General features: G+C 48.3%; 1 protein-coding gene across 4 annotated transcripts in view; it reads left to right on the forward strand.

The window, feature by feature from the left end:
- LOC133549461 (uncharacterized) overlaps window positions 1-25970 on the forward strand; it is a 36757-nt gene that overhangs the window by 2808 nt on the left and 7979 nt on the right. For 2 of the 4 annotated variants that reach the window (XM_061894892.1, XM_061894894.1), the window contains exons 2-11: window positions 7868-7939; window positions 8001-8084; window positions 8152-8202; window positions 8276-8356; window positions 8481-8516; window positions 8583-8639; window positions 8708-8779; window positions 16289-16333; window positions 18236-18298; window positions 18360-18422. In XM_061894892.1, the coding sequence (XP_061750876.1) occupies window positions 7868-7939; window positions 8001-8084; window positions 8152-8202; window positions 8276-8356; window positions 8481-8516; window positions 8583-8639; window positions 8708-8779; window positions 16289-16333; window positions 18236-18298; window positions 18360-18422 (624 nt within the window). The remainder of the gene's footprint in view (window positions 1-7867; window positions 7940-8000; window positions 8085-8151; window positions 8203-8275; window positions 8357-8480; window positions 8517-8582; window positions 8640-8707; window positions 8780-16288; window positions 16334-18235; window positions 18299-18359; window positions 18423-25970) is intronic. The other 2 variants (XM_061894893.1, XM_061894895.1) reach the window with 2 other exon arrangements.

Raw genomic sequence — 25970 nt, forward strand, 5'->3', positions numbered from 1 at the left:
TTCCATTTAACTTCACCAGTTTTTAATTTTTTTTATTCAAAATCGCTTAATTTTCACATTCGCCGTTTAAATACTGAGAATTACTTGCAGTGAGTCACAGCCAGCTGAGCCTCCCTGTCACCATGGATTGCGCAATGACTCGGCTAACTGCTGGCCTGCTGTGCAGTGAGACTGTATTGCTATATGAATTATATTATACATTTCCATAGTTTAGTCAGCTGAGGTATATAATGTACAGTGTATTTTGTCAACAACTGTATGTGTGCAATGTATTTCTTGTGCTGGGCAATCATAAAACTGCTGCAAAACACGAACAATGTGAGGCTCCTGTTCTCCGGCCTCCTGGTGGTAGAGGGCGCTAGTGATTTCAGAGATCATTCTTGCACTACTCGGCTAGGCCGAAGCCGGTATGTTTTAAAGTTGTCGTGTGCCTGCATATTGTAAAAACAACCGTCCAACATTTTACAACTAATTGTAAACCTATAGGTGCCGACCATCAGGGCCGAGTTGCGTTGAAAGAGTGTGTTGATGTTGAGATATTAAGCCGAGTTGGTAAGTCTATCTGTTTGCTAATAGTAGCTACGAGCCGTACCCATGTATTTTCTATGGGCGGTTAGCATCGGGTTTTAATCCCGTTTCCTCCAATGTTTCTGATCCAATTGAATTTATATTTTTGTCGAGTCTTTATTTTGGGTACTCAAATATGGTGACTGAGTATTGTGGCGTTTTAAGGCCATCTGCATTTTTTATGCTACAGTAAAGACAATGAATGAACACGGGTGCTGGAGCGCGGTTACACCTGTCATAGTGACAACACTGTGTACTGTCGTGTTTGTTATTTTCTACATACATGTGATTATTTAATATTGTTAATTTTAGCAGTATTATCGCTAATAATGATAATAATAAGTGTAATTCCTTTATACTATACTATACTAGCAAAAGTACCTGCTACATTAAGTTAAAGTACCAATGATTGTCACACACACACTAGGTGTGGTGAAATTTGTCCTCTGCATTTGACCCATCCCCTTGTTCACCCCCTGGGAGGTGAGGGGAGCAGTGAACAGCAGCGGCCGGGAATAATTTTTGTTGATTTAACCCCCAATTCCAACCCTTGATGCTGGGTGCCAAGCAGGGAAGAATATGAGCTTTTAAACATAACCTGTTAACTGCTGCCAATCAAATGGTGAATAAGATACTCTATAGGGTTTATATGTTTATTAATCTGACTGTGATGAAGTCAGTGCCTCACCAGCCATGAACCTCACCGCACGTCACTGGGTAATGAACATTTGACATGGATATGTTTGAGATTATGTTTGCAGTCCAGGCAAAGTGATATTGGATTGTTGATAAATATTATTAAAAATATACATATAAAAAGTCAGACACGGCTATCTGCCCCCCTGGCATGTGGATCACTCTGAAGTTGTAGGATTGTAATGCTCGTTACCAACGGTTGATCCACACGTTGGCATCCCTCATGCGGTGGAGCCACTGGAGCGGTTTGTGGTCTGAGCAGAAGCTGAATGAGCGCCCGAGCAGGTAGTAACGGAGGGCACCGACCGCCCACCGGATGGCGAAGCACTCCCTCTCCACCGTGCTGTACCTCGCCTCCCGGTCCGAGAGTTTTCTGCTGATATACAGCATCGGGCGGTCAATGCCCCCCACCTGTTGGGACAAAACAGCTCCCTCCCTTACGCCCGACGCGTCAGCCTGTAAACAGAATGGGAGGGAAAAATCAGGCCCGCGCAGGACAGGCTCCTCGCAGAGGGCCTTTTTAACCCTCTCAAACTCCTGCTGGCACTGCTCCGTCCACTGGACCAGTTCTGGAGCGACCTTTTGGGTGAGGTCAGTTAGTGGGCTGGTCAGGTCCACAAACCGGTGGATAAACCTCCGGTAGCAACCTGCCAGGCCCAAAAACTGCCTCACCTCTTTTTTTGTCTTGGGAGTCGGGAAGGCCACAATTGCTGCTGTTTTATCTACCTGCGGGTGCACCAGCCCTCTTCCCAAGTGGTACCCCAGATACTGTACCTCCCTATGGCCAACCGCGCACTTCACAGGGTTAGCGGTGAGCTCTCCCTGCCTCAGGGACTCGAGCACCGCCCCCACCCTCTGCCACTCTGGATGATGACATCATCCAGGTAGGCGGCAGCATATGCAGCGTGGGGACGCAGCACCCATGAGGCGCTGGAATGTATCGGGCGCACCAAACAAGCCGAACGAAAGTGTCCTTCCGGAGAGGAGAACGCCGTTTTTTTCCTTAGACTCTGGAGACAAGGGAATCTGTCAGTAGCCCTTGGTTAAATCCAGTGTCGTGAAAAAACGAGCAGTGCCCAGCCGATCCAGGAGCTCGTCGACCCGGGGCATTGGGCAGGCATCAAGTTGTGACACATCATTTACCTTGCGGTAATCTACACAGAGCCGCACAGACCTATCTTTCTTCCCTACCAGAACTATGGGGCTGCACCAAGCATTGTGTGACTCTTCTATCACTCCCTATTCCAGCATAATGTTAAATCCTCCCGAACCACTTTGCACTTTTGTTAGGGTAGCCTATAGGGCAGAGACCGCACTCACTGTGATGCTGAATGAGGTTTGTGCGGCCTGGCCGGGGGGAGAACACATCAGCAAAACGCTGCTGCAAGGTGCCAACATCTGCTCTCTGGGACGGTGTGAGCTGATCATCACAGAGGAGAGGGGAGGACTGGTTGGAACGGAGAACCTCCAGACCCAGCTCCTCGCTCTCCTCAATCGCCGTCACCATGGAGACGGGCTCCACCTCCCTCCATATTTTAAAGAGGTTGAGCTGGTAAATTTGCGTTGCGCAGCCCCAGTCAGAACGCTCAACCTCATAGTCAACATCACTCACTCGTCATGTGACCACGAAAGGCCCTTGCCACTTGGCGAGCAATTTTAACTGGTGGTTGAGAGTAATACAAGTACTTTATATGCCGGTGAGAATTGACATAGTTGTGTCCCCTTGTTATATAGGCGCTGCTGACATTCCTAGGCCTGGAGCAACTTCTCACGTGACAAGTGACCCAATGTGTTAAGTTTTGCTCTCAGGTCCAGGACGCACTGAATTTCGTTCTTACTGGGGCTCGGACCTTCCTCCCAGCTTTCCTTAACCAGGTCCAGAACCCCACGCGGCTTCCTGCCGAACAATAATTCAAAGGAGTATAACCCTGTGGAGGCCTGGGTTACCTCCCGCACTGCAAATAACAAGGGATCCAACCATTTATCCCAATTTGGTTTTTCCTCATGCACAAACTTATATATCATGGATTTCAGTGTCTCATTCATCCGCCCCACCAGCCCGTCGGTCTGCGGGTGTTGTACGCTGGTCCAAATAGATTTTATCCTCAACAATCCGTACAGGTCTTTCACCGTGCGTGACATTATGGACATACCCTGGTCTGTTAGAATCTCTTTCGGGATTCCGACTCGGGAGATGACCTGAAACAGTGCTTGCACCACACTCTTTGCAGAAATGGACACCAGCGGCACTGCTTCGGGATATCGAGTTGCGTAATCCACCAAGACTTGCACAAAACGATATCCCCGGGTGCTCAGGTGAAATGGTCCGATGAGGTCCATGCCAATTCGCTCAAACGGGACCTCCATGAGTGGTAATGGGCGCAAAGGCGCCCTGGGGGTGGCCACTGGATTGACTAGCTGGCAGTCCGGGCAGGCCGCACATCAGCGGCGCACGTCTGCCCGGATGCCTGGTAATAGAACCGGACCATTACCCGGTTGAGTGTTTTATCATACCCCATGTGTGGGGTATATAGTGAGGTGGGGTTATAGTGAGCCGCCTGAAAAACCATTTCCTGACGGCTTTTTGGCACCAGCAACCAGGTGATTTCTTCTCCTGTCTGAGTGTCGCAGCTCACTCTGTATAATCTGTCCCTGATTAATGCAAAGTGAGGGAATACCCACGCTATCACTTGGTCCCAGGCTAAGCGTAGAGTATTATCACGAGACTGGTCGAGTGGGAAATCTTCCATGGGGTGCCATTGGGGAACAGGGGGGGAATTCCCGCGAAGCCCCCGCCGGTTCCTCTTTCCCTTTGGCAGTGTCGGATGAGCTTGCGTCAACACTGAGAACAGCGCAGATACTCTGTTTCCCTACCGGTTGTGAACACAGCCCTGCATACTGCTTCACTAACTCGCTGAACACCATCCAATTGGTCCCCAAGATTAAGGGGTGCGTCGGGTGCGGACTTACAGCCACCTTAACGCTATATTTTTTTCCTTATGAATCGAATTTCCACCGGCACTATAGGGTATTCGTGAACATCCCCATGCACACATTTAATTTTCAGCCGTGCAGTCTGCCTTAAAGCAGAACCTCGTTCTGGTGGATCATGGACTGCTCACGGCCCGAATCCACCATCGACCGGTGTGTACTCCCTCGAAACCTTACCGGAACACAGTACGTCTCTCCCGGCCCGGGTGAGGATGCAATAGGGCCGACAGCCCGATCACCTGCCCCACCTCCATACATGGAGATTTCTGACGCACGTGACCGGACTTCCCACACCTCCAGAATGCCTGCCCAGGCATGTTAGGAGCCGTCTGTGGGGGAAGCACAGCATCCGCAGCAGCCAGGACCTGTGAGGAAGAAGAAAAAAAAAGAAAGTTAATAATCCGGGGCCGTAGGACCCGCCTCAGCTTTAGACACGCATCCTGCGCGGCGCTGGTAATGGACGCGTCGGGGCCTGTGAGGCAGAAGCAAAAGAAGGGTCAGTCTTGCAGCGCAGTGGGAGAGGCACGTGCAACTTGCGGCACGTGCAACTTGCGCAGCGATGGCACTGGACCGTCGACCAACTCCACGGCCCTCCCCCCTTCCGCGTCTTGCGGTTCACCGCCATGTGTTCCTCCGCCAACAGCACCGCTGCTGCCATGTCTCGAAGGCGGTGGCAGCAGACTCAGGCTGATGTCCGCCTCGAGGAACTGCTCGAGGACGAACCGTTCTATCACTTGGCCGTCGGCTTCCCCCAGATGCAGCCATCGTGTCGCCGCGTCTTGCAGCCGCTGCTCCAGCGGGAATGGGCAATCCTCCGGGCCCAGATGCAGCGCCTGTGGTCCTCACTGGAGCACCCCATCTGGTCCAGCACCGCCCACCTCAGGTCCTGGAAGCGCACGCGGGAAGCCGGCGACAGGCTGAGCGCCGCCCATTGTGCTATTTCTGCCAGCAGTGTTAGCAGCCGCACTCCCCACTCCTCCCCCGGCCAGTCGCATGCCACCGTCGTGACCACGAAAATGTCCAAAAACGACTGGGGGTCCTCTGTTTCTGTCATCCGCTGGATGGCCACGGCCGCTGATGTTGGCGCCGCTGCTCCTACCCGGTCCACCAGTTACTGCAGGATCTAGTTCTGCTGGGCCAGCTGGAGTCAGAGAGTCTCCATTCGCTGTTGGCTGGCCGCCGTCACCTCCGCCAGAACCTGCCCCAACGCTGCCAGGAGGTCGGACTCTGTCATCGTCAGTATTTAGGTACGTTGGGCGCCAGATGTGGTGGTTTCCCTGATTATGACAGACCTTCCCGGGAGCCCAGTATTCTGGTTTCAACAATGTTTTTATTTTGCGCACACACTCCAAGACAGCACTCGGCTCAGCAACTTCCAGTCCTTTCCTGCTGGGTGAACACCAGGACAGGACTCAGCTCTGCGGCTTTTCAGTCTTTTCTGTCTCTCGCTCTCTTTCTCTCGCCGTGGTCTCGGGAGTTGGTGTGTCTTGCTCCAACTCAACTCGTGTGTCTCGGCCCAGGCTGCTGCTTATAAGCATGGCAGGTGATTGGATAATCATTCCCAGGTGGGTAATGCAATCACCTGCCAGCTGTGCTTCACGGCCGGTCCATACACACCCGATTCCGCAGCAGACGCTCTGACCACGCCCCCTCCACAGTAGGTATATATCTTTATGGGTATATATAGGTATATACCAGGGGTCGGCAACCCAAAACGCTGAAAGAGCCACATAGGACCAAAAACAAAAAAAAACAAATCTGTCTGGAGCCGCAAAAATGAAAAGCCGTATATACTGTAAGTCTTATAGTGAAGGCAACACATGACGTTAGGGTCTATATTACCTATAATAGCCTACTATCAAAATGACTATGTGTCGCAGGCTGAAGCAAATCTTCGTTGACAGAAATGTTGAAATTCTATATATTTATTCTACACATTTTTACAACATTAGAAACCATTAGTAAATCAGAGGCTACTCAGAAGGTGAGATAACTCTTGGAAATGACTGGCTCAGAATGGCCAAAGATATAGGTGTGTTCGTCCAAGTTAAAGGAATCGGCAGGCTGTTTTCTTTTAATAGATTTATTACAATCTTTGGCAAGCTAGGTAATGTTTGCTGTGGTCTGGAACAACATGGCACACGAACAATCATCTGAAATGCACCCAATATTACATACAGATAATGTGTCATGAGACATGCAAAACTAAATTATATACAAAGAAAATAAAAGTAAAGAATATTAAATTATTTCAAATGTGCCTACAAATGAGGCATGGTGATGTAATGTGTACATACAGCTAGCCTAAATAGCATGTTAGCATTGATTATCTTGCAGTCATGCAATGACCAAATATGCTTGATAAGCACTCCAAACAATTTAATAACACCAACAAAGCTCACCTTTGAGCACTCACACACAATATAAAAGGATAAAAGGTTTGGTGGACAAAATGAGACAAAGAATGAGTGGCATAAAATATGTCTTTCTCTGGCATCATTGAATAAAGTTATACATGTTAACAAACTACGGTGAGTTTAAGGACTGCCAAAATTAGTAGGACAAAACGGTGCTCGCCAAATTACGTGGTCTCGCCAAACATGATTCTCTGATTAGAGAATCATGTTTGATATAAACACTGGGATTTCTAATCATTAGGGAGGTTTGTGTCATATTGTCCTCCTACAGAAACCTTAATTAAACAAAAATATTTTTTTCCCCCCATCTTTTTCTATTTTCATACATTTTTGAAAAAGCTCCAGGGAGCCACAAGGATGGTGCTTAAGAGCCACATGCGGCTCTGGAGCCACAGGTTGCATACCCCTGGTTTAGTTAGATACCATGTAAAACCACAGGTCAGTTTAGTTTCAGACCTCAAGTCAAGTTAGAGACCATGTAAGATCACAGGTCAGTTCAGTTAGAAACCACAAAAGACCACAAGTGAGTCTAATTAAAATCTGCATTATACCAACGGTGAATCCAATTTGAGACCATATAAGACAACAGGTTAGTTCTGTTAGAGATGACGAAACAAAATAGGTGAGTCCAGTTAGAAACCCCAAAAGACCACAGATTACTTCAGTTAGAGACCACAAAAGACGACAGGTGAGTCCAGTTAGAGACTATGTTAGACAACAGGTAAGTCCAGTTAGAAATTGCACAAGACCAGAGGTTAGTCCAGTTAGAGACCACGTAAGACCACAAGTGAGTCCAGTCAGAAACTACTTAAAACCAGATGTTAATCCCGTTAGGGACAACGTAATACCACATGTTAGTCCAGTTAGAGACCACAAAAGACAACAGGTTAGTCCAGTTAGAGAACCACAAAAGACTACAAGTGGATCCAGTTAGAGACCAGAAAAGACCACAGGTACGTTTAGTAAGAAATCCCAAAACACCACAGGTGAGTCCAGTTAGAGACTATTTATGACCACAGGTGAGTCCAGTTCGAAACCAGGTAAGACTAGATGTTAGTCCAGTTAGAGACCACAAAATACCAAAGGTAAATCCCGATAGACACCACAAAAGACCACTGGTGAGTCCAGTTAGAGACCGCAAAAGACCACAGGTGAGAGTAGTGGCATAACCAGAGTGGTTTTTGTGCTGTGGTCAGATGAAGTTCTGAAGATGAGGTCCAAATTGAACACCAGTGAAAGTTCTTTGGAGGACTTGAAGAAGATGTCAGGTGAGCCAATCAGCTGATTGACTGGTATTTATTGATCGACTAATTGATTTATAATATCCAGCTCTGGCAGCCGATGTTCCCTTTCTGCGGACGAGGTTGAGGGCGAGCGAGCGTGTGGTGGATGAGTTGAGGAGGAAGACCACAGGTGAACCTCATCATTTTAAAGACCAACCAATCAGAGAAGACGTGAAGTGTCACATGTGTCTTTTCAGCGGTCATGTCTCGACTTTGCCACGTGGAGGATATGGGGAGGCAGGCTTCAGGTCTGAATCGGTTCCTGTTTCTTGTGGGGGTTTTTAGCAAAAGCCTCCTCGCATGCTGTTCTATTCTTTCTAGTAGACCAGCCAGAGTTCAAAGGTCATCTGAACTCCAGTCTGCACACAGGTGGACCGGGCGACGTGTCGTGGGAAACAAGAAGTGAGTCAGCTCGTTGTCTTGCAGCGAAAAACAGCTGAAGACACAAGGCAGAGTCCCATCCAGATAGTCATTCTTCTTGCTGATGACCTTTGACTTTTGATGTCCCAAACTTTGTACCTTTCAGAACCACCCGTGTCCCCGACAGTCCATGTATTGGAAGGTCAGAGGTTGTGATCATGACATCAGAGACGTCAGCGTGGTTCCTGACGGCTTTGTGTGTTTTCAGGTTCTAACGTGACCTCGCTCGATGTTCGCCTGCAGCTTGTGGAGAACAACTTGACAGGTTCCTCTTCATCATCAGCAGCTGCGGAATAAGATAGTCGTCATTTGATCATGTTACCATGGTTACAGTACAGATCCAAACAGTGTCCCACTTAGAAGACAGCGTGTTGAGAGGAGAGCGCCATCTACAAGAGTTCAGAGGTAACCACACAGGTCTGGACTCTGGAGGTCTGCTAGATTATGTGGTTTCCTTACCAACCCAAAACATTTTGATGACGTTAGCTTGTCGTTGCAGTAAAGTCCCCTGACTGTTTCCTTTGTAATCGTTAGATTATGTCAAAAGAGGGTAAAGTAGCCAAAAATTACTCAAGTACGAGTACTTTAGAGGTTATCAGGTGCTCACGGATCAGATATGTTCCAAGTCGGGACCCAAGATGGACCACTCTTCTGTACATCAGTTGGTGATGTTGCTGCCCTGCTGACTTGTCTACATACTAGAGGAGCCACCGAAGTCAGGACACGGGTTGGACCACTCCTCTATACATCAGTCGGTGACGTCTCGGTGCTCCAACCTGTCGACTTGTGAGAGGTCTCCCTGCGGATCTCCCTATGGACCCAAATCTCATATTGTGAACCATATCCACTCGGCATCCGTTGCCCCGGGATGAGGGGGTGTGAACTCACGACCTACCTATCTCAGGGCGGACACTCTAACCACTACTACGTATTCCTCCCAAAACAAGCTTCTCAACCTTCGGATGAAACTACTTTGAGCCACCTGTAACCAAGATCTAGTCCCTTCGTTCATAATCCAAAACTCACAACCAGAGGGGAAGGTATGAACGTATTTCGATGGGTCAATTGAGAGCTATGACTACCAAATCAGCTCCCTCTACACCACGACAGCTCATAACAAGGTTTGCATCACTGCAGACATGCCCTGTCTGCCTGTCCATCTCACACTTCAGTCTTTATTACTTTGTGAATGAGACCCAAAGGTACTTGAACTCTTCTGCTTGGGTCAGGATATTGTTCCCCAACCCTGAGATGACACTCCACCCTTTTCTGGGCAAGAACCATGGTATCAGACTGGTGCAATTCTCATCTCAGTCGCTTCACACCCAGCTGCGAACCAATCCAGCGAGTGCTGAAATTCTTAGCCAGATGAAGCCATCAGGACCACATCATCTGCAAAAAATCTTAAACATTATCTGACGGATAATTCGTGACAAAGGGCAGCTCTGGCAGAGTCCAACACTCACTGGAATCGGGTCCAACTTACTGCTGGCAATGTATACGAAGCTCTGACACCAATCACACAGGGAGCAGACCACCACAATCAGGTGCTCTGTTACTCCATACGCTCTGAGTACTACCGACATAACTTCCCGAGGGACACAGTCCAATGCCTTCTCTGAGTCCACACAACACATGTAGAGTGGTTAAAAAACTTCCATACACCCTAAGGAACCTGCCTAGAGTATAGAGTTGGTCCACAGTTCCACAACCAGTGCGAAAATCACACTGCTCATCCTGAGTCAAAAGTTTAACTATCCGGGGTAGCCTCCTCACCAGTACACCTGAATAGACATCACTGAGAAGGCTGAGGAGTCGGATACCAAGATAGTTGGAACACACCCTCTGGTTCCCCTTCTTAAAGAGAGGAACCACCACTCTGGTCTTCCATATCAGAGGTACCGCCTCCAATGTCCACACAATGTTGCAGAGTCATGTCAACTACGACAACTACTCCTGGCGGGTCTCATCCACCCTGCCACCGAGGAGCTTTTCAACTACCTCGGCAACATCAGACCCAGAAATAGAAGAGTCCACCATAGACTCTTGAGGAGGTCTTCCAAGTATTTCCTCCACCAATTCAACACATCCCAGTACTATGTATTATTTGTAGTAAAAAGTACTCTTTAGTATTTCTAGTAGAAAGTACTACACAATGTTAGTAGTATAAAGTACTATTTTATCAAATTGCAAATTGTAATTGTAAGCTTTCCTACTCACACAGTCACACTGGAAGCCAGTTGTTCGGGTTTGACAGGAGATTTATTCTTCCGATTGCTCACACATCCACAATGCATCGACTTTTCAGTCGCTCTGTTTTCTGTTCACCAGTGTCTGCTTCCATCTCCCCGGTCTCAAATCAAACTCCTTGCGCCCGGCCGCTCACTGTTAAGGACAACAGATGATTACTCTAACACGTACCACCTGCGCGACTAATCATCTGACAGCTGTGTCTCTCAGCCAGCACATGCCACGCCCCTGTCTGAGGGTGTGCTGTCTCCAGTCACCAAGACGGGGTCGCTGTCCTTCACTCCAACAGTGCACTGATCACAATCCTCCCCTACATACCTCCACTGCCAGCCTTAGGCCGGGACATCGTCCGGCCGCAACCCCCCACCCTCCCCTCCGCCCCCACCCGCCCCGCCTGAGAGCGGGAGAGAAAGGCCGCCACGACCATCTGCGCTCCCGGCCTATGGATCACTCTGAAATGGTAGGGTTGTAAAGCAAGATACCAACGGGTGATCCGCGCGTTGGCATCTTTCATGCGGTGGAGCCACTGGAGAGGCTTGTGGTCCGAGCAGAGGCTGAACGGGCGTCCCAGCAGGTAGTAGCGGAGGGCACCGACCGCCCATCGGATGGCCAGGCACTCCCTCTCCACCGTGCTGTACCGGCTTTCTCGTTCTGACAGCTTTCTGCTGATATATAGGATGGGGTGGTCGATACCCTCTTTCTGCTGGGATAAAACAGCTCCCAGCCCTCTGCCCGACGCGTCCGCCTCCAAACAAAATGGGGGGGGAAAATCAGGCATGTGCAGTACTGGCTCCTCACAAAGTGCTTTCCTCACCTTCTTGAATGCCTGTTGGCACTTCTCCGTCCACTGGACCAGATCTGGAGCACCCTTCCGGGTGAGGTCAGTTAGTGAGCTGGTCAGGTCCGCAAACAGGGGGACGAACCTCTGGTAGTAGCCCACCAGCCCCAAAAACTGCCTCACCTCTTTTTTCGTCTTCGGGGTCGGGCAGGCCGCAACTGCCGTAGTTTTGTCTATCTGAGGCCGCACCTGACCTTCCCCCAAGTGGTACCCCAGATACTGTACCTCCCACCGTCCAACCGCGCACTTCGCCGGGTTGGTGGTGAGCCCCGCCCGCCTCAGGGACTCGAGTACCGCCCCCACCCTCTGCACATGCTCCGCCCAGTTGTTCCCCTGGATGATGACATCATCCAGATAGGCGGCAGCATATGCAGCGTGAGGACGCAGCACCCAGTCCATGAGTCTCTGAAAAGTGGTGGGCGCACCGAACAAGCCGAACGGAAGGGTCACGAATTGGTATAAACCTTCCGGAGTGGAGAATGCCGTTTTTTCCTTAGACTCTGGAGACAAGGGAATCTGCCAGTAACCCTTAGTTGAATCCAGTGTCGTAAAAAAATGAGCAGTGCCCAACCGGTCTAGGAGCTCGTCAACCCGGGGCATTGGGTAGGCATCAAAGCGTGACACATCATTTACCTTGCGGTAGTCCACACAGAATCGCACCGACCCATCTTTCTTCCCTACGAGAACTATGGGACTGCACCATGCACTGTGTGACTCTTCTATTACCCCCAGTTCCAGCATGGCTTTTAATTCCTCCCGAACTACTTTGTGCTTGTGTTCGGGTAGCCTATAGGGCCGAGACCTCACCGTCACGCCTGTGCTGGTCTCTATGTGATGTTGGGTGAGGTTCGTGCGGCCTGGCAGGGGGGAGAACACGTCAGCAAAATGTTGCTGTAAATTAACCACATCTGCTTTTTGTGACGGAGTCAGATTATCATCACAGCGGAGAAGGGAGGACCGGGGGTAGGGGAGAACCTCCGGCCCCAGTTCCTCGTTCTCCGCTATTGCCTTCACCATGGAGACAGGCTCCGCTTCCCTCCACCCTTTTAATAGGTTGAGGTGGTAGATTTGGGTTGCCCCGCCCCTGTCAGACCGCTGGACCTCATAATCCACGTCACCCACTCGTCGTGTGACCACGAAGGGTCCTTGCCACTTGGCGAGTAATTTAGAGCTGGATGTTGGGAGGAATACAAGTACTTTCTCTCCCGGTGAAAATTGTCTGAGTTGCGTCCCCTTGTTATACTGACGTTCTTGGGCTTGGAGCAAATTCTCCCGTGATAAGTGTCCCAATGTGTGGAGTTTTGCTCTCAAGTCCATGACGTACAGAATTTCGTTTTTATTGGGACTTGGACCTTCCTCCTAGCTTTCCTTAACTAGGTCCAGTACCCCTCGCAGCTTCCTGCCGAATAACAGTTCAAACGGGGAAAACCCTGTGGAGGACTGAGTAACCTCCCGCACTGCAAACAATAGGGGATCCAACCATTTATGGCAATTTGGTTTGTCCTCGTGTAAGAACTTCCGGATCATGGATTTCAAAGTTCTATTCATCCGTTCTACCAGCCCATCTGTCTGAGGGTGGTAAACGCTGGTGCGAGTAGATTTGATCCCCAATAATCCGTACAGCTCCTTTAATGTGCGTGACATAAAGGACGTGCCCTGGTCAGTTAAAATCTCTTTCGGGATTCCAACTCGGGAGATAACTTAAAACAGTGCCCGTGCTACACTCTTTGCAGAGGTGGAGCGCAGTGGTACTGCTTCGGGATAGCGCGTTGCGTAATCCACCAGACCTAGCGCAAAGCGATATCCCCGGGTGCTCGGATGAAATGATCCGACGAGGTCCATACCAATACGTTCAAACGGGACCTCTATGAGTGGTAGTGGCCGCAAAGGAGCCCTAGGGGTGGCCGCGGGGTTGACTAGCTGACAATCCGGGCAGGACGCACACCAGCGGCGCACGTCCGCTCGAATGCCGGGCCAATAGAACCGGACCATTATCCGATTAAGTGTCTTATCATACCCCATGATAACGTCATCCAGGTAGGCAGCCGCGTATGCAGTGTGGGGTCGCAGCACCCGGTCCATGAGGCGCTGGAACATGGCAGGCGCACCGAACAAACCAAACGGGAGTGTCACGAATTGGTATAAGCCTTCCGGAGTGGAGAAAGACGTTTTTTCCCGGGACTCTGGTGATAAGGGAATCTCCCAGTAGCCCTTGGTCAAATCCAGCTGGCAATCCGGGCAGGCGGCACACCATCGGCGTATGTCTGCCCGGATGCCCGGCCAATAGAACCGGACCATAACCCGATTAAGTGTTTTGTCGTACCCATGTGGCCTGCTAGGGGATTGCAATGCCCCGCCAGGAAAACCATTTCCCGCCGGGGTTTTGGCACCAACTACTGGGTGTATTCCTCGCCCGTTTGAGTGTCACGGCTCACTCTGTATGACCAATCTCTAATAATGGCAAAGTGGGGGAATACCCACGGTTTACCCCGGGCGCACCAGCTGACCGTCGATGTAATCCACGTGGTCCCAGGCCGCAAAGTTTCATCACGGAATTGCTCAAGGGGAAAATCCTCCGTGGGTTGCCAATGGGGGGCCAGGGGGGCTTCTCGCAAAGTCCCCGCCGGTTCCCGCTCGGCAGTGTCGGATGGACCCGCGTCGCCACTGAGTACTGCACGAATACTCCCCTGTCCTACAGTCCGCGAACGCATCCCCACACATTGTCCCACTAGATGGCTAAACCCCGGCCAATTTGTTCCTAAAATCATGGGGTGCGTGAGGTGCGCGCTTACGGCAACCTTCACAGTATGTTTTTGTCCCTTATACCAGATTTCTACAGGCACAATAGGGTACGTGTGCACATCCCCATGTATACACCTTATTCCCCCTTGTGTCGCATGCCTCAACGCCCCGGGTCGAACCAGGGTCTGGTGGATCATGCACTGTTTGCAACCCGAATCCACCATGACCTGGTGTGTACTTGCTTGTACCCTTACCGGGACGCAATACGTCTCCCCTGGATCGGGGGAGGGGGCCGGAGGCCCGGCAACCCGTATCACCTTGCCCACCTCCATTGCGGAGCACTCCCGCCTCATGTGACCAGGCTGTCCGCACCTCCAACACACCTGCCCTGGTGCTTGCGGTGCCGTCTGCGGGGGAAGCCCCCTATCAGCAGCGCCGGTACCCTGAAAGAAAGGAGCAGAGGCACGATTATAACACCCCCAACCCCCCTGTGATGATACTGGTGGTGTGTATATATTTGTTTTGTTTGGTGTGGATGTCAAACCTGCTCGTGGGTCGGTGTAGCTCCTGCCGGTCTGGAACGGGGCTCCACTGGTGGTGCTGCTTTGGGTGGTGGGGGTCTCTCTGCCGGTCTTGGGGTCGCCTCCTCTCTCCGCGTGTCTCGATGTACCGCCAGGTGATCCTCCGCCAGGGTTAGTGCTTCAATCAAGCTCTGTGGCCTGTGGTACCTCACCCACGCCGAGGTACGTGCCGGGATTGCCTCCAAAAATTGCTCCAGCAGGATGAGCTCGAACATGTGGCCGCATCCCGGAGCTGCTGCCCGAGAGCGAATGGCTGGTCCTCTGGTCCCAATTTCAATGACCGGAACAGACGCCAATTGTCCTCCGCGGTGCTGCCGACCCGGTCCAAGAATGCTCTTTTAAGTTCTTGCACCTGGACTTGGACCGCCGCCGGTAGGCTGAGCGCCGCTCGCTGCACCTCCCCCGCAAGGAGCGGCAACAGCCTCACCCCTCACTCTTCTTGCGGCCATCCGCATGCTGTTGCGGTGGCCTCGAAGATGTCAACAAAAGCTTGCGGGTCTTCTGTCTCCGTCATGCGCTGCATGGATCCATTCCCTCTGGCGCTTGGTGCCCCCCCCCCCGCCCGCCTGTAATACCTGTGTCTGCTGTTGGCTCGCTGCTGACACCGCCGCCAGCACTCTCCCAAGCGCTTCCAGGGGAGTTGGAGCAGTCATTTTCCTTCCGTTTTTGGTTCTCTTAGTTCGGCGCCAATGTAGCACTTTCTCGTGCCGGCTGAATAACTCACTGGACCCCAGCTGTCAAGTGATACAATACTCTTTTTATTTTTGTGCCTTTTCTTTGCTTTTCAGCAATGGTTAGTTAATGGTTTGTTTTGCGAGCGTCTCTCCTCCCGGGTTTCTCTTTTTCTCATGGTCTCCAGCGCTCTTGATAAAGAGAAAGCTGATTAGACAACTCGTTCCAGCTGAGAAATCTCCTCACCTGTCGTTGCTTCACAGCCGCAGGGGACACGTCGACCACGCACCTTCCACACATGTATTTGTGTCCCACTGCTTTAGTAGTAAATTTAAATATCTAGTATTTGTTATAAAAAGTATTATGTGGTATTTCTAGTAAAACTACTATGTAGTATTTGCAGTAAAGAGTTCTATATAGTATTTGTATCCCACTGCATTAGTAGTAAATAGTAATATGTAGCATTTGTTGTAAAAAAGTATTACGCAGTATTAAAATAACTGTGTAGTATTTGCAATGAAAATAACTATGTAGTATTTGTAGTAAAAAAGTACTATGTAGTATTTGTGTCAAAAGTTGGATCTAATGGACCACGCACTTGTTAGTTTTACGTCAAATACCAAAACTGTTATAGTCAGCGCTAATCATTGTTGTGACGACAACCAATTGTCATCGTCTGTTTTCTATGGCGACAACTTCAGATTGTGTGTGTGTGTGTGTGTGTGTGTGTGTGTGTGTGTGTGTGTGTGTGTGTGTGTGCGTGTGTGTGTGTGTGTGTGTGTGTGTGTGTGTGTGTGTGTGTGTGTGTGTGTTTGTTTGTTTCGTTTACAGCCGCTGTGGGGACCTCACTGAACCACACACGAGCACAAAGTGAAGGTAAACACACGTGTGTGTGCGCGTGTGTATAGCATGTGTGTTTGTGTAATGTGTGTATAGTGTGTGCGGGATAGAGTGTGTGAATTTGTGCATGTATAGTGTGGGTGTGTACAGTGTGTGGTTGAGTGTGCGTGTATAGTAAATGTGTGTGCATGTTTGTGTATAGTGTGTGTGTGTGTGCGTGCGTGCGTGCGTGTGTGCGTGCGTGTGTGTGTGTGTGTGTGTGTGTGTGTGTGTGTGTGTGTGTGTGTGTGTGTGTGTGTGTGTGTGTGTGTGCGTGTGTGTGCGTGTGTGTGTGTGTGTGTGTGTGTGTGCGTGTGTGTGCGTGTGTGTGCGTGTGTGTGTGTGTGTGTGTACAGTTTTTTCCAATTGCTTACACATTACATTTTACATTTTCACACAGTTAACAGAAGTCTACACACTGTAAACAAAACCATTGTGCAGATTTGCCTAATATTAGGCAGAGACTATGCTTCACAGTTTTTGCGATGTATTACACACAATGCTTTACACACACTTTCCCATCTTGCACGTGATGTGGATGATATACTATGGCCTGATCCTGCTAGACGGGCAGGTGACGATTAGAATCAGTAACTGAGGTTTTTGAGTATGTTCTTTCATAGAGCTGCCGTTTCCTAAGTCAGCACATGTAGCCAATACTCTTTACTGTCATTGTCATCTATCTCCAGATTTTTTTTCAAACCTTTTTATTTGTCACGGATTTTAATTTGTACAGCATGTCATTGTTGACTACTGTGATGTTACTTTTTACTTGTTACTTTTTTTTTGTTTGTTTTACTGACTGTGGTAAAAATAAATATTTGCAGTTTGCAACATCATTGTTGAGCACTTCTTGAAAAGATTACAGGATATTTTTACTTTCTCTTTAGGTCCTTACATATAGGCCCACTTCAAAGTAAACAATGATGATTGCTTTGGATTTGCCAATATATTTTGTCAAGTTCAGTAATCATTCATCACATATGCTGAAAAGGTCGGGCAAAATGCCTCAAACATGTGATCTCTTGTAGTAAAATTGGAGTTTTTGCAAATGTGTTTTGTATTTATCACTTTTTCTGGGTAACTCACTCCAATAGTGTATTATCATTTGAAACTGCATTGCTTTATTTTGATGAATGGGCATATGCTTTGACGGAAGTGTGTAATTTTGGAAATAATCTAGGAATTAAGAAAATTGAATGTGGTGTTTGGAAAAGTGTGTACCGTATTTTTTTGGACTATAAGTGGCAGTTTTTTTCATACAGTAGTTTGGCCAGGGGTGCAACTTATACTCAGGAGCGACTTATGTGTGAAATTATTAACACATTACCGTAAAATGTCAAATTTTCTAAGATTTCATGGGATTTATCGATTAGGGGTGACAGATTGTTTGGTAAACGTATAGCATGTTCTATATGTTATAGTTATTTGAATGACTCTTACCATAATATGTTACGTTAACATACCAGGCACCTTCTCAGTTGGTTGTTTATGCGTCATATAACGCAGTGGTCCCCAACCACCGGGCGCCCGGTACCGGGCCGTGGCCCGATTGGTACCGGGCCGTGGCCTGATTGGTACCGGGCCGCAGAAAAAAAATTATTCATTTTTATTATAAAAAAATATATATTTTTTTCAATTTTTTTATTTTAATTAAATCATCATAAAAAACAAAATATACACTTACAATTAGTGCACCAACCACAAAAACCTCTCTTTTTCATGACAAAAACGTCCCTGTTAATTGTGCGTGTTTGTGTAAAGTGTGTGTGTGTGTGTGTGTGTGTGTGTGTGTGTGTGTGTGTGTGTGTGTGTGTGTGTGTGTGTGTAGTGTGTAGTGTGTGTGTGTGCGTGCATGTGTGCAAGAGGATGAAGCACTAGTGAGCTGTTTGTGCGCAGGTGTAAAGGTGCGCCTCAGTGTGCTGGAGAACCTGCTGGAGGACTTAAGGAGGACCAAGTCAGGTGAGGTCCTTGAAGGTTCTAAATGGAGCAGGCAGTTCTAATCTATTCTTTCCCCTTTCAGTCCAATCCAGTCAACTTTCCAGCATGGAAGTGCAACTGGCTGACAGCTACAACAACACTGCAAGTATGCTAATTAGTTAGCCCATCACATCAGATATGTTAGCAAGGATGCTAAATATACGTTAGCAGTGTACATTTTTGGGGCCCCAACATCATGGCAGTGCATAAAGACTGTCCCAATTCAAAAAAGTTCCAAGTGTCGGCCGACAAATATATGCTTTTCTCCTATTAGCAGAAAGGTACACTTCACTTCATTTCATATCCCAAGATCCTTTGCACACTGAACTCTGAAAATCATTTTCAACATGGCTGCGCTATGCAGAGCAGAAAGAGCAACTTTAAAATGTGAGTATATCTTTATTTATTCATTTAAAACAGCTAAAAGCAGACGTGGTGATCAACATTTGTTTTCAAATACGTCACCTCCACTATTGTATTGTTGAGGGTCCTCCGTGCCCTTTACTTCTGTCTTTACCCCGAGGGAGACATTTATCCGGCTACTGCCGACGACTTTGTGCCCAGAGCTTTTCTCTACCTTGGAAGTAAAGCCTTACATCTCTTAATTCACTTTTTCAGACCGCGAGAAGTTGACCTAATTATGTTCTACTAGTGTGTGTCCGGAATAATGAAATATTTCAAATGTGTGCATCAATGTAGCGATATCAGCCACTGCTGTTTTTTGTGTATGGTTGCATGTTATTTAAAATGTTTTACTATAAATTATTAATGTGTTTAGCTTTTCTATTTTGTTTTGCTGTGCAGAGCAATCAAGGAGGAGGACTTGGACAACAACAAATCAAAAAGAAATGACACAAAACACGTGAATACCAGTTTGGAGGATGATTAAAACAAATTATTTTTATAACCTGTATAAATGAATAAACTCATGTACTAAAACTGCAGTTGTTGCGATTAATTTTCTCTCCCATCATTGAAAATAATCTCAATATTGTGTTATCCCAATGTTTACTGTTACTGGCTATAATGCAAGGAAGTATAAAAGTACATCAATGGTGAATGACATAATAAAGTAACTGCTAAATAGGATTGTGTGGCAAAGACTGTGTGGACTCCTATTGGATTGTCTGCGTGTTTTTAAAGGTACATGTGCCACTATTACAAACATTACAATACCCATCCATCCATCCATTTTCTACCGCTTATTCCCTTTTGGGGTCGCGGGGGGCGCTGGCGCCTATCTCAGCTACAATCGGGTGGAAGGCGGTGTACACCCTGGACAAGTCGCCACCTCATCGCAGGGCCAACACCATCAACTAATATTCATGACAACCATCTTCTATGATCGCTCTAACCCAGGGGTGTCAAACGTACGGCCCGCGGGCCTGATCTGGTTTTATCCGGCCCGCGGGATGAGTTTGCTAAGTAAACAAATTAACCTGAAATTTTTGAATGAAAGAAACAGCTCTTCTACATGTGTCTACTGGATGTTGCAATAGCAATTCTTTGTATCTCTGTAGATCAGGGGTCGGCAACCCGCGGCTCCGTAGCCACATGCATATTTTAAAGTACTTAATTTACTTAACTACTAATCAGTGAGACAAGTACAGAAAGGTACAAAGTATTTTAAAGTACTTCTGTTATGTACGGCGGGGAAAAGTGACGACACCACGGCAGGAACCAGTTCACTTGAAAGATACATCTCCTGGATTCACTGGGACACATCATCAGTGATGTAACCTGGCTTCATTGGGTGTTTCGGGTCTCGCAACATCAGACACCCTCATCCAGGCGACCCAGCCGGGGTGAGCAAGTCCCTGCTTGTGTCCCAGTAGCAACCCACGGATCTGCCCTTTTCAGCCACAACCACCTCGTGGCTTTCTCTGCCGCTTCACTTGCGGATTGAATGGCCCTCCTTTTGGCCGCCCCTGTGACTCCCAATCAGCCAAGCACTTTGTAGAGGGAGCGTCCTGCAAAGCCACGGCAGCCAACTCTTATTGGCTCGTAAAAAGTCCTCCAGCCCCTGCCCCTGCAGTCCTCCACCAGTTCCTGATACTTGGCACGTTTCCTTTCGTTGGCTTCCTCAATCCGCTCCTCCCAAGGCACTGTTAGTTCCAGCATGATAAGATGTTTTGAAGCCTCTGAAATGATGATCATGTCTGGCCGTAGAGATGTTTTTACAATGTGCTGGGGGAAACCTCAGTTGTTTTCCAAGGTCAACGTGTAGCTGTCAATCAGGGGCTGTGTGAAGGAGTCCTGTTGTTGTCTTTGGACGTGCGCAAGGTCTCTCTCCAGCTTTGAGCATGATGTTGCTTGCTGGTGCTGATGGCTGAGGCTATGCTCTCAGCAACTGCTTTGAGTACCTGGTCATGACGCCAGCGATAGCGACCATCAGCCAGAGACTTTGGGCAACTGCTGAGGAGATGTTCCAAGGAGCCTCTTCCGGAGCAAAGGGAGCAGGAGGGTGTCTCGCTCTCCCCCCACACATGGAGGTTTGCTGGGCTAGGGAGGGAATCATAGACTGCTGCCATGAGGAACCGGACGAGGTGGAGGTCTGCCTGCATGATGTTCGACCAGGTGACTTTGCGCTGCAACGTGCCCTCCCATCTTGTCCATGCCCTCTGTTGCCGGAGCCCCACTACCCTGCCCACTCGCTCTTTCCAATTCTGCTCGGACCTCCTCCTGGAGTAGATGTCGTCTGTGTTTGCCCCGGGCCTGGCTGACTTGGTTCTTTGGGAAGTAGCCCAAGCCTGCTCTCCCTGTTGCTACGACCCCAACCAGTGCTTTTTGCCTAAGGCGTGACTCAGCCACTTCCACTGCCTTTTCTGCCTTCTCCTTCCTCCCTGTCCTCACTTCAATCCCGGCTGATGACACCTTGCCGTCCCTGGAGTCTCTGTACTGTAGGGCTTCTCTTGAGCATGCCACATTGAATTCTTCAGTGAGCCCACAGAAGGGTAGCTGCAGGATGTTGCTTGTCCCGTACAGAGCAACACTGTTGAAGCTGCGGGTAAGACCCAGCCATTTCCGCAGAAAGCTGCTGATCTTCCTTTCAAAGGATTACACTGTTGTTACTGGGACTGCATATACAAGGAGAGGCCACAGGACTTTAGGTTTATTGAACTCGATGAGTAGGAGGGATGTGTATCCTACCCTAAGTCCATCCATCCATCCATTTTCGACCGCTTATTCCCTTTGGGGGCGCGGGGGCCACTGGTGCCTATCTCAGCTACAATCGGGCTGAAGGCGGAGTACACCCTGGACAAGTCGCCACCTCATCGCAGGGCCAACACAGATAGACAGACAACATTCACAGTCACATTCACACACTAGGGCCAATTTAGTGTTACCAATCAGCCTATCCCCAGGTGGATGTCTTTGGAAGTGGGAGGAAGACGGGGTACCCGGAGGGAACCCACGCAATCCCGGGGAGGACATGCAAACTCCACACAGAAAGATCCGGAGCCCGGGATTGAACCCTGACTACTCAGGACCTTCGTATTGTGAGGCAGACGCACTAACTCCTCTGCCACCGTGAAGCCCCCTACCCTAAGTGATAGGTGCAAAACGACGTATAGAATTAACCATGTGAATGTTACTAGAGTTTGTTGTATGTGCGTATTGGATTAATTTTTTGTCAGACCAACGGTGCAAGGCGAGAAGGCAGTCCATGGGCAGGCAAGCAGTCGGGTGCTGGAGAGAAGCAACAAGGTCTGTGTCCAAGCAGGGGTCGAGGATTTGGGAAGGCAGTCCGGAATCTCCTGAGGACCAACGAAGCGACGAGAGCTTCCATCACCCAGAAACAAATAGTTTTGACATGGTTTCCTGACAGGGTTAGGGACAGGGGATCCGTGCGGTGTTTGATGGGTCCCAACAGGCGCCCATTCAGGGCTTGAGCGGGAAGATCCTTGTCCAAGGGCACAAGAGGAATTCCAAAATGCTAGGTGAAACCCGTAGTCCATCAAACTCTCGTTTTCTCTAGAGTCCAATTAAGCCCCCACATGCACAGTCTGGGTGTTCTACGTTAGTGTAGCGGGAAACAAAATGCCAAGGTTCTTTCTTTCTTGGGACACGACATGTGGCTCACAAGGATCCCCTATGCTGGCGAGCCTGATCTTTTGGTCTTAACGGTAGAGGAAGAGACGCTGCCTATATCTCCTCTCCCTCTCCTCAGTCGCCAAGCGTGTTCTCCCCACTTGTATGGGCTCAGGAGTTGTTATCAGTGCAGGTGGAGGGAAAGGTTGTTTGCCTGAGGTCGGGTCGGCAGGACGGTGTTGAACCGCAAGGGTAAGGTTGGCAGTCGCATAAGCTCTCTCAGTAGCCCGTTTCAAAAGTCTCTGGTCGTACATGAGTGCTAGGTTGATGAGGGCTCTGCAGGGTGTGGGTCTCATCCTCAACAGACCATCCTTAATCTGCTCAGAAAGTCCACGATGGAACGCGCTCTGCAGAGCTCTGTCGTCTTAACCACTGTCAGCCGCAAGTGTGCGGAACCCCCCCCCCATCCTTGGGGTGGTCGAACACCGCCTGGAACTCAGCCCGGAAAGCAACGTAGTTTGTGCCCAGGCCCACGGTTCTGTCCATGGCAGCAGTGGCCCACTTGAATGCCGGTCCTGTCAGTAGCACAAAAATAAAATCGGATGAGAAGCCTAAGGGTTGGTGTTGAAAAATTAGGTCGCACTGCACCGAAAACACTCTACAAAGTTCAAAGTCGCCCTCGAAGGGCACTGGGCTAGCAATCTTGGGTTCCCGGGTCAGAGTGGTGCTACCAGGTCCAGGAGCAGGGTGGCAACAGGGCTAGCCATGGGTTGGTAAACCTGCCTGGGGCTAAGGTTGTCCAACCTAGCTCAGGACCGCTCCCATGATCGCGAGATCAGGTGTCCTGGGGGATCAGGACAAGGGGCAGACTGGGGTCTGCCGGTGTCGCCTGGTTCCGACACTTACTTACTTAACTACTAACACTTGACGACCAATCAGTGAGACAAGTACACAAAAGTACAACAAATATCAAAGTACTTCACTTACTTACTTAACTACTAAGCAGTGAGAAACATAGATAAAAGTCAAAAGTATTTCAAAGTATTGTATTTCCCTGAATTACCGCCGGGGCGCTAAATAATTTAAAACCTCTTCTGACTCCTGCGCTTACCAAAGGCATGCGGTAAAAGTAAGCATGCGCTAATTATTTTAAAACCTCTTCTCACTCCTGCGCTTACCAAAGGCATGTAGTAAAAATTTGACTGTGAAGTAAGGATACCTTCATGAAAAGCAGGCCAGGTCTCCCTTGGAAAAGAGATGTTTGATCTCAATGGGATTTTACCTGGTTAAATAAAAGCTAAAAAAAATTAAATGAAAAATGGTCTTACCTTTACTTATAAATGAAATTCATGTCAGCTCCTTCTGGTCAAAAGCATTGATAACTTGTTTATAGAAGTACCGTATTCCTTATCTTTCTTCAGTTTTAAAAGTATCTCTGTCTCGATGGAGATCTTCCTATTACCTCCTGTCATGATGGAAAGTCCAGTTTAGAAAACTGCTATCAGACCGCTGATATCAGTTAGCTCGGGTGTGGGCAACGACAGAATTACCCTCGGACAACTCCCCCTCCCGTTCTGCTCCGTGGGTGATCTCTTTATCCCACCGCTGCCAACCTGAAGTGTTAGTTCTTGTATAAATAATACACTGGGTATTTAGGACTGGAAGATGCTTTATTTCAGCCCGGTTGTTTACATAACCAGCATAGGAGTGTTAGATCCTAACAGGTCCGCCGTGCACCCGCCGCATCATATCCGTCCCAGCACAATACAGGTCACTCATTTCATTTCTTCTGCAGCCGGATAGTCGCAAGAAGGAACACTAGCGCCCTCTACCACCAGGAGGCGGGAGTCATTTAATGACTCATACTTAACACACGCAGCTACGATATTGTGACGGTCTTAAGCAGTCGTCTTGCGGGTTCCCAGGACTACCAAGAAAGGACATGGCTTGAGCAGTTTGACTTAGTTTATTTTTCAATAAAACCTCAGTCTAATTTGCTCTTCCACTACTCCTCGCCGCCATCTTGGGGAGGGCTACAGCTAGCATGCCCTGCTTGTCTGTTGGACCGTCGGCTCCACAGGTATATTAATAAAACATAGCTGCTTACTGTTCTTTTTAGCATACCGGTATTCAATAGCTTGGACCTTAAATCCTACTTAATAGCTCTTAATCTTCTTCCCTTTATGCGATTTCAAATTATTAAAAAAATCAGCCTCCTCCATTTTGAAAATGATGACAGGGGAAATGTCACCCGTGACGTTACGAGTTTGACCCGGCGGTAATACTAAGCATGCGCTAATTGTTTTGCGAAGCGAGTTTGACCCGGCAGTAATTCAGGGCTGGCGCAATTCAAGGAAATACGGTACTTCATTTACTTAACTACTAATCGGTGAGACACATAGATAAAAATATTTCAAAGTACTTTACTTACTTACTTAAAGGGGAACATTATCACCAAACCTATGCAAGCGTCAATATATACCTTGATGTTGCAGAAAAAAGACCATGTATTTTTTTAACCGATTTCCGAACTCTAAATGGGTGAATTTTGGCAAATTAATAGCCTTTCTGTTTATCGGTCTTTTAGCGATGACGTCAGAACCTGACGTCACCGAGGTAATACACCCGCCATTTTCATTTTCACATTACAAACACCAGGTCTCAGCTCTGTTATTTTCCGTTTTTTCGACTATTTTTTGGAACCTTGGAGACATCATGCCTCGTCGGTGTGTTGTCGGAGGGTGTAACAACACTAACAGGGAGGGATTCAAGTTGCACCACTGGCAAGAAATCTGCCGCCGGACCCCCATTGAATTTGCCAGAGTGTCTGCACATTTTACCGGCGATGCTAAGACAGACATGACACAGAGATGTATGGATAACCTGCAGATGCATTTGCAACGATTAAGTCAACAAAATCACAAAGGTGAGTTTTGTTGATGATGTTGACTTATGTGCTAATCAGACATATTTGGTCATGGCATGACTGCCAGCTAATCGATGCTAACACACTACGCTAATCGATGCTAACATGCTATTTACGCTAGCTGTATGTACATTTGAAACTATATTCCACATTTAATGCGAAACAAACACTTACCAATCGACGGATTTAAGTTGCTCCAGTGTCACAAGATGCGAAAGTCCTGATCATTTGGTCCGCACATTTTACCGGCGATGCTAATAAGGCAGCCATGCTATGGGCCACTTCATTAGGTACACCCATGCTATGGCCGAATAGCGTCAATAGCTATTCACTCAATAGCTTCAATTTCTTCTTCAATTTTGTTTTCGCTATCTGCCTCCATACTCCGACCATCTGTTTCAATACATGCATAATCGTTTAAGCCGCTGACATCCGAGTCTGAACCCGAACTCCTAATCAGTGAGACAAGTGGACAAAGGTACAAAGTATTTCAAAGTACTTCATTTACTTAACTACTTATCAGACCAAACATTTGACAACAACATTACCTGGTTATGCACAAATCACAGTTAAGGCAAACGAGCAGCATTCACAAAGCTAACATTAGAATATGTGTATACTTTTTTACATCATTCATGTATTCAAAGTACATTAACTTGCATCTCACACAAACTTGAAAGACAAGAATACAAGGTT

This window comes from Nerophis ophidion, linkage group LG03 (assembly GCF_033978795.1).
Source record: "Nerophis ophidion isolate RoL-2023_Sa linkage group LG03, RoL_Noph_v1.0, whole genome shotgun sequence".
Lineage (NCBI taxonomy): Eukaryota > Metazoa > Chordata > Actinopteri > Syngnathiformes > Syngnathidae > Nerophis > Nerophis ophidion.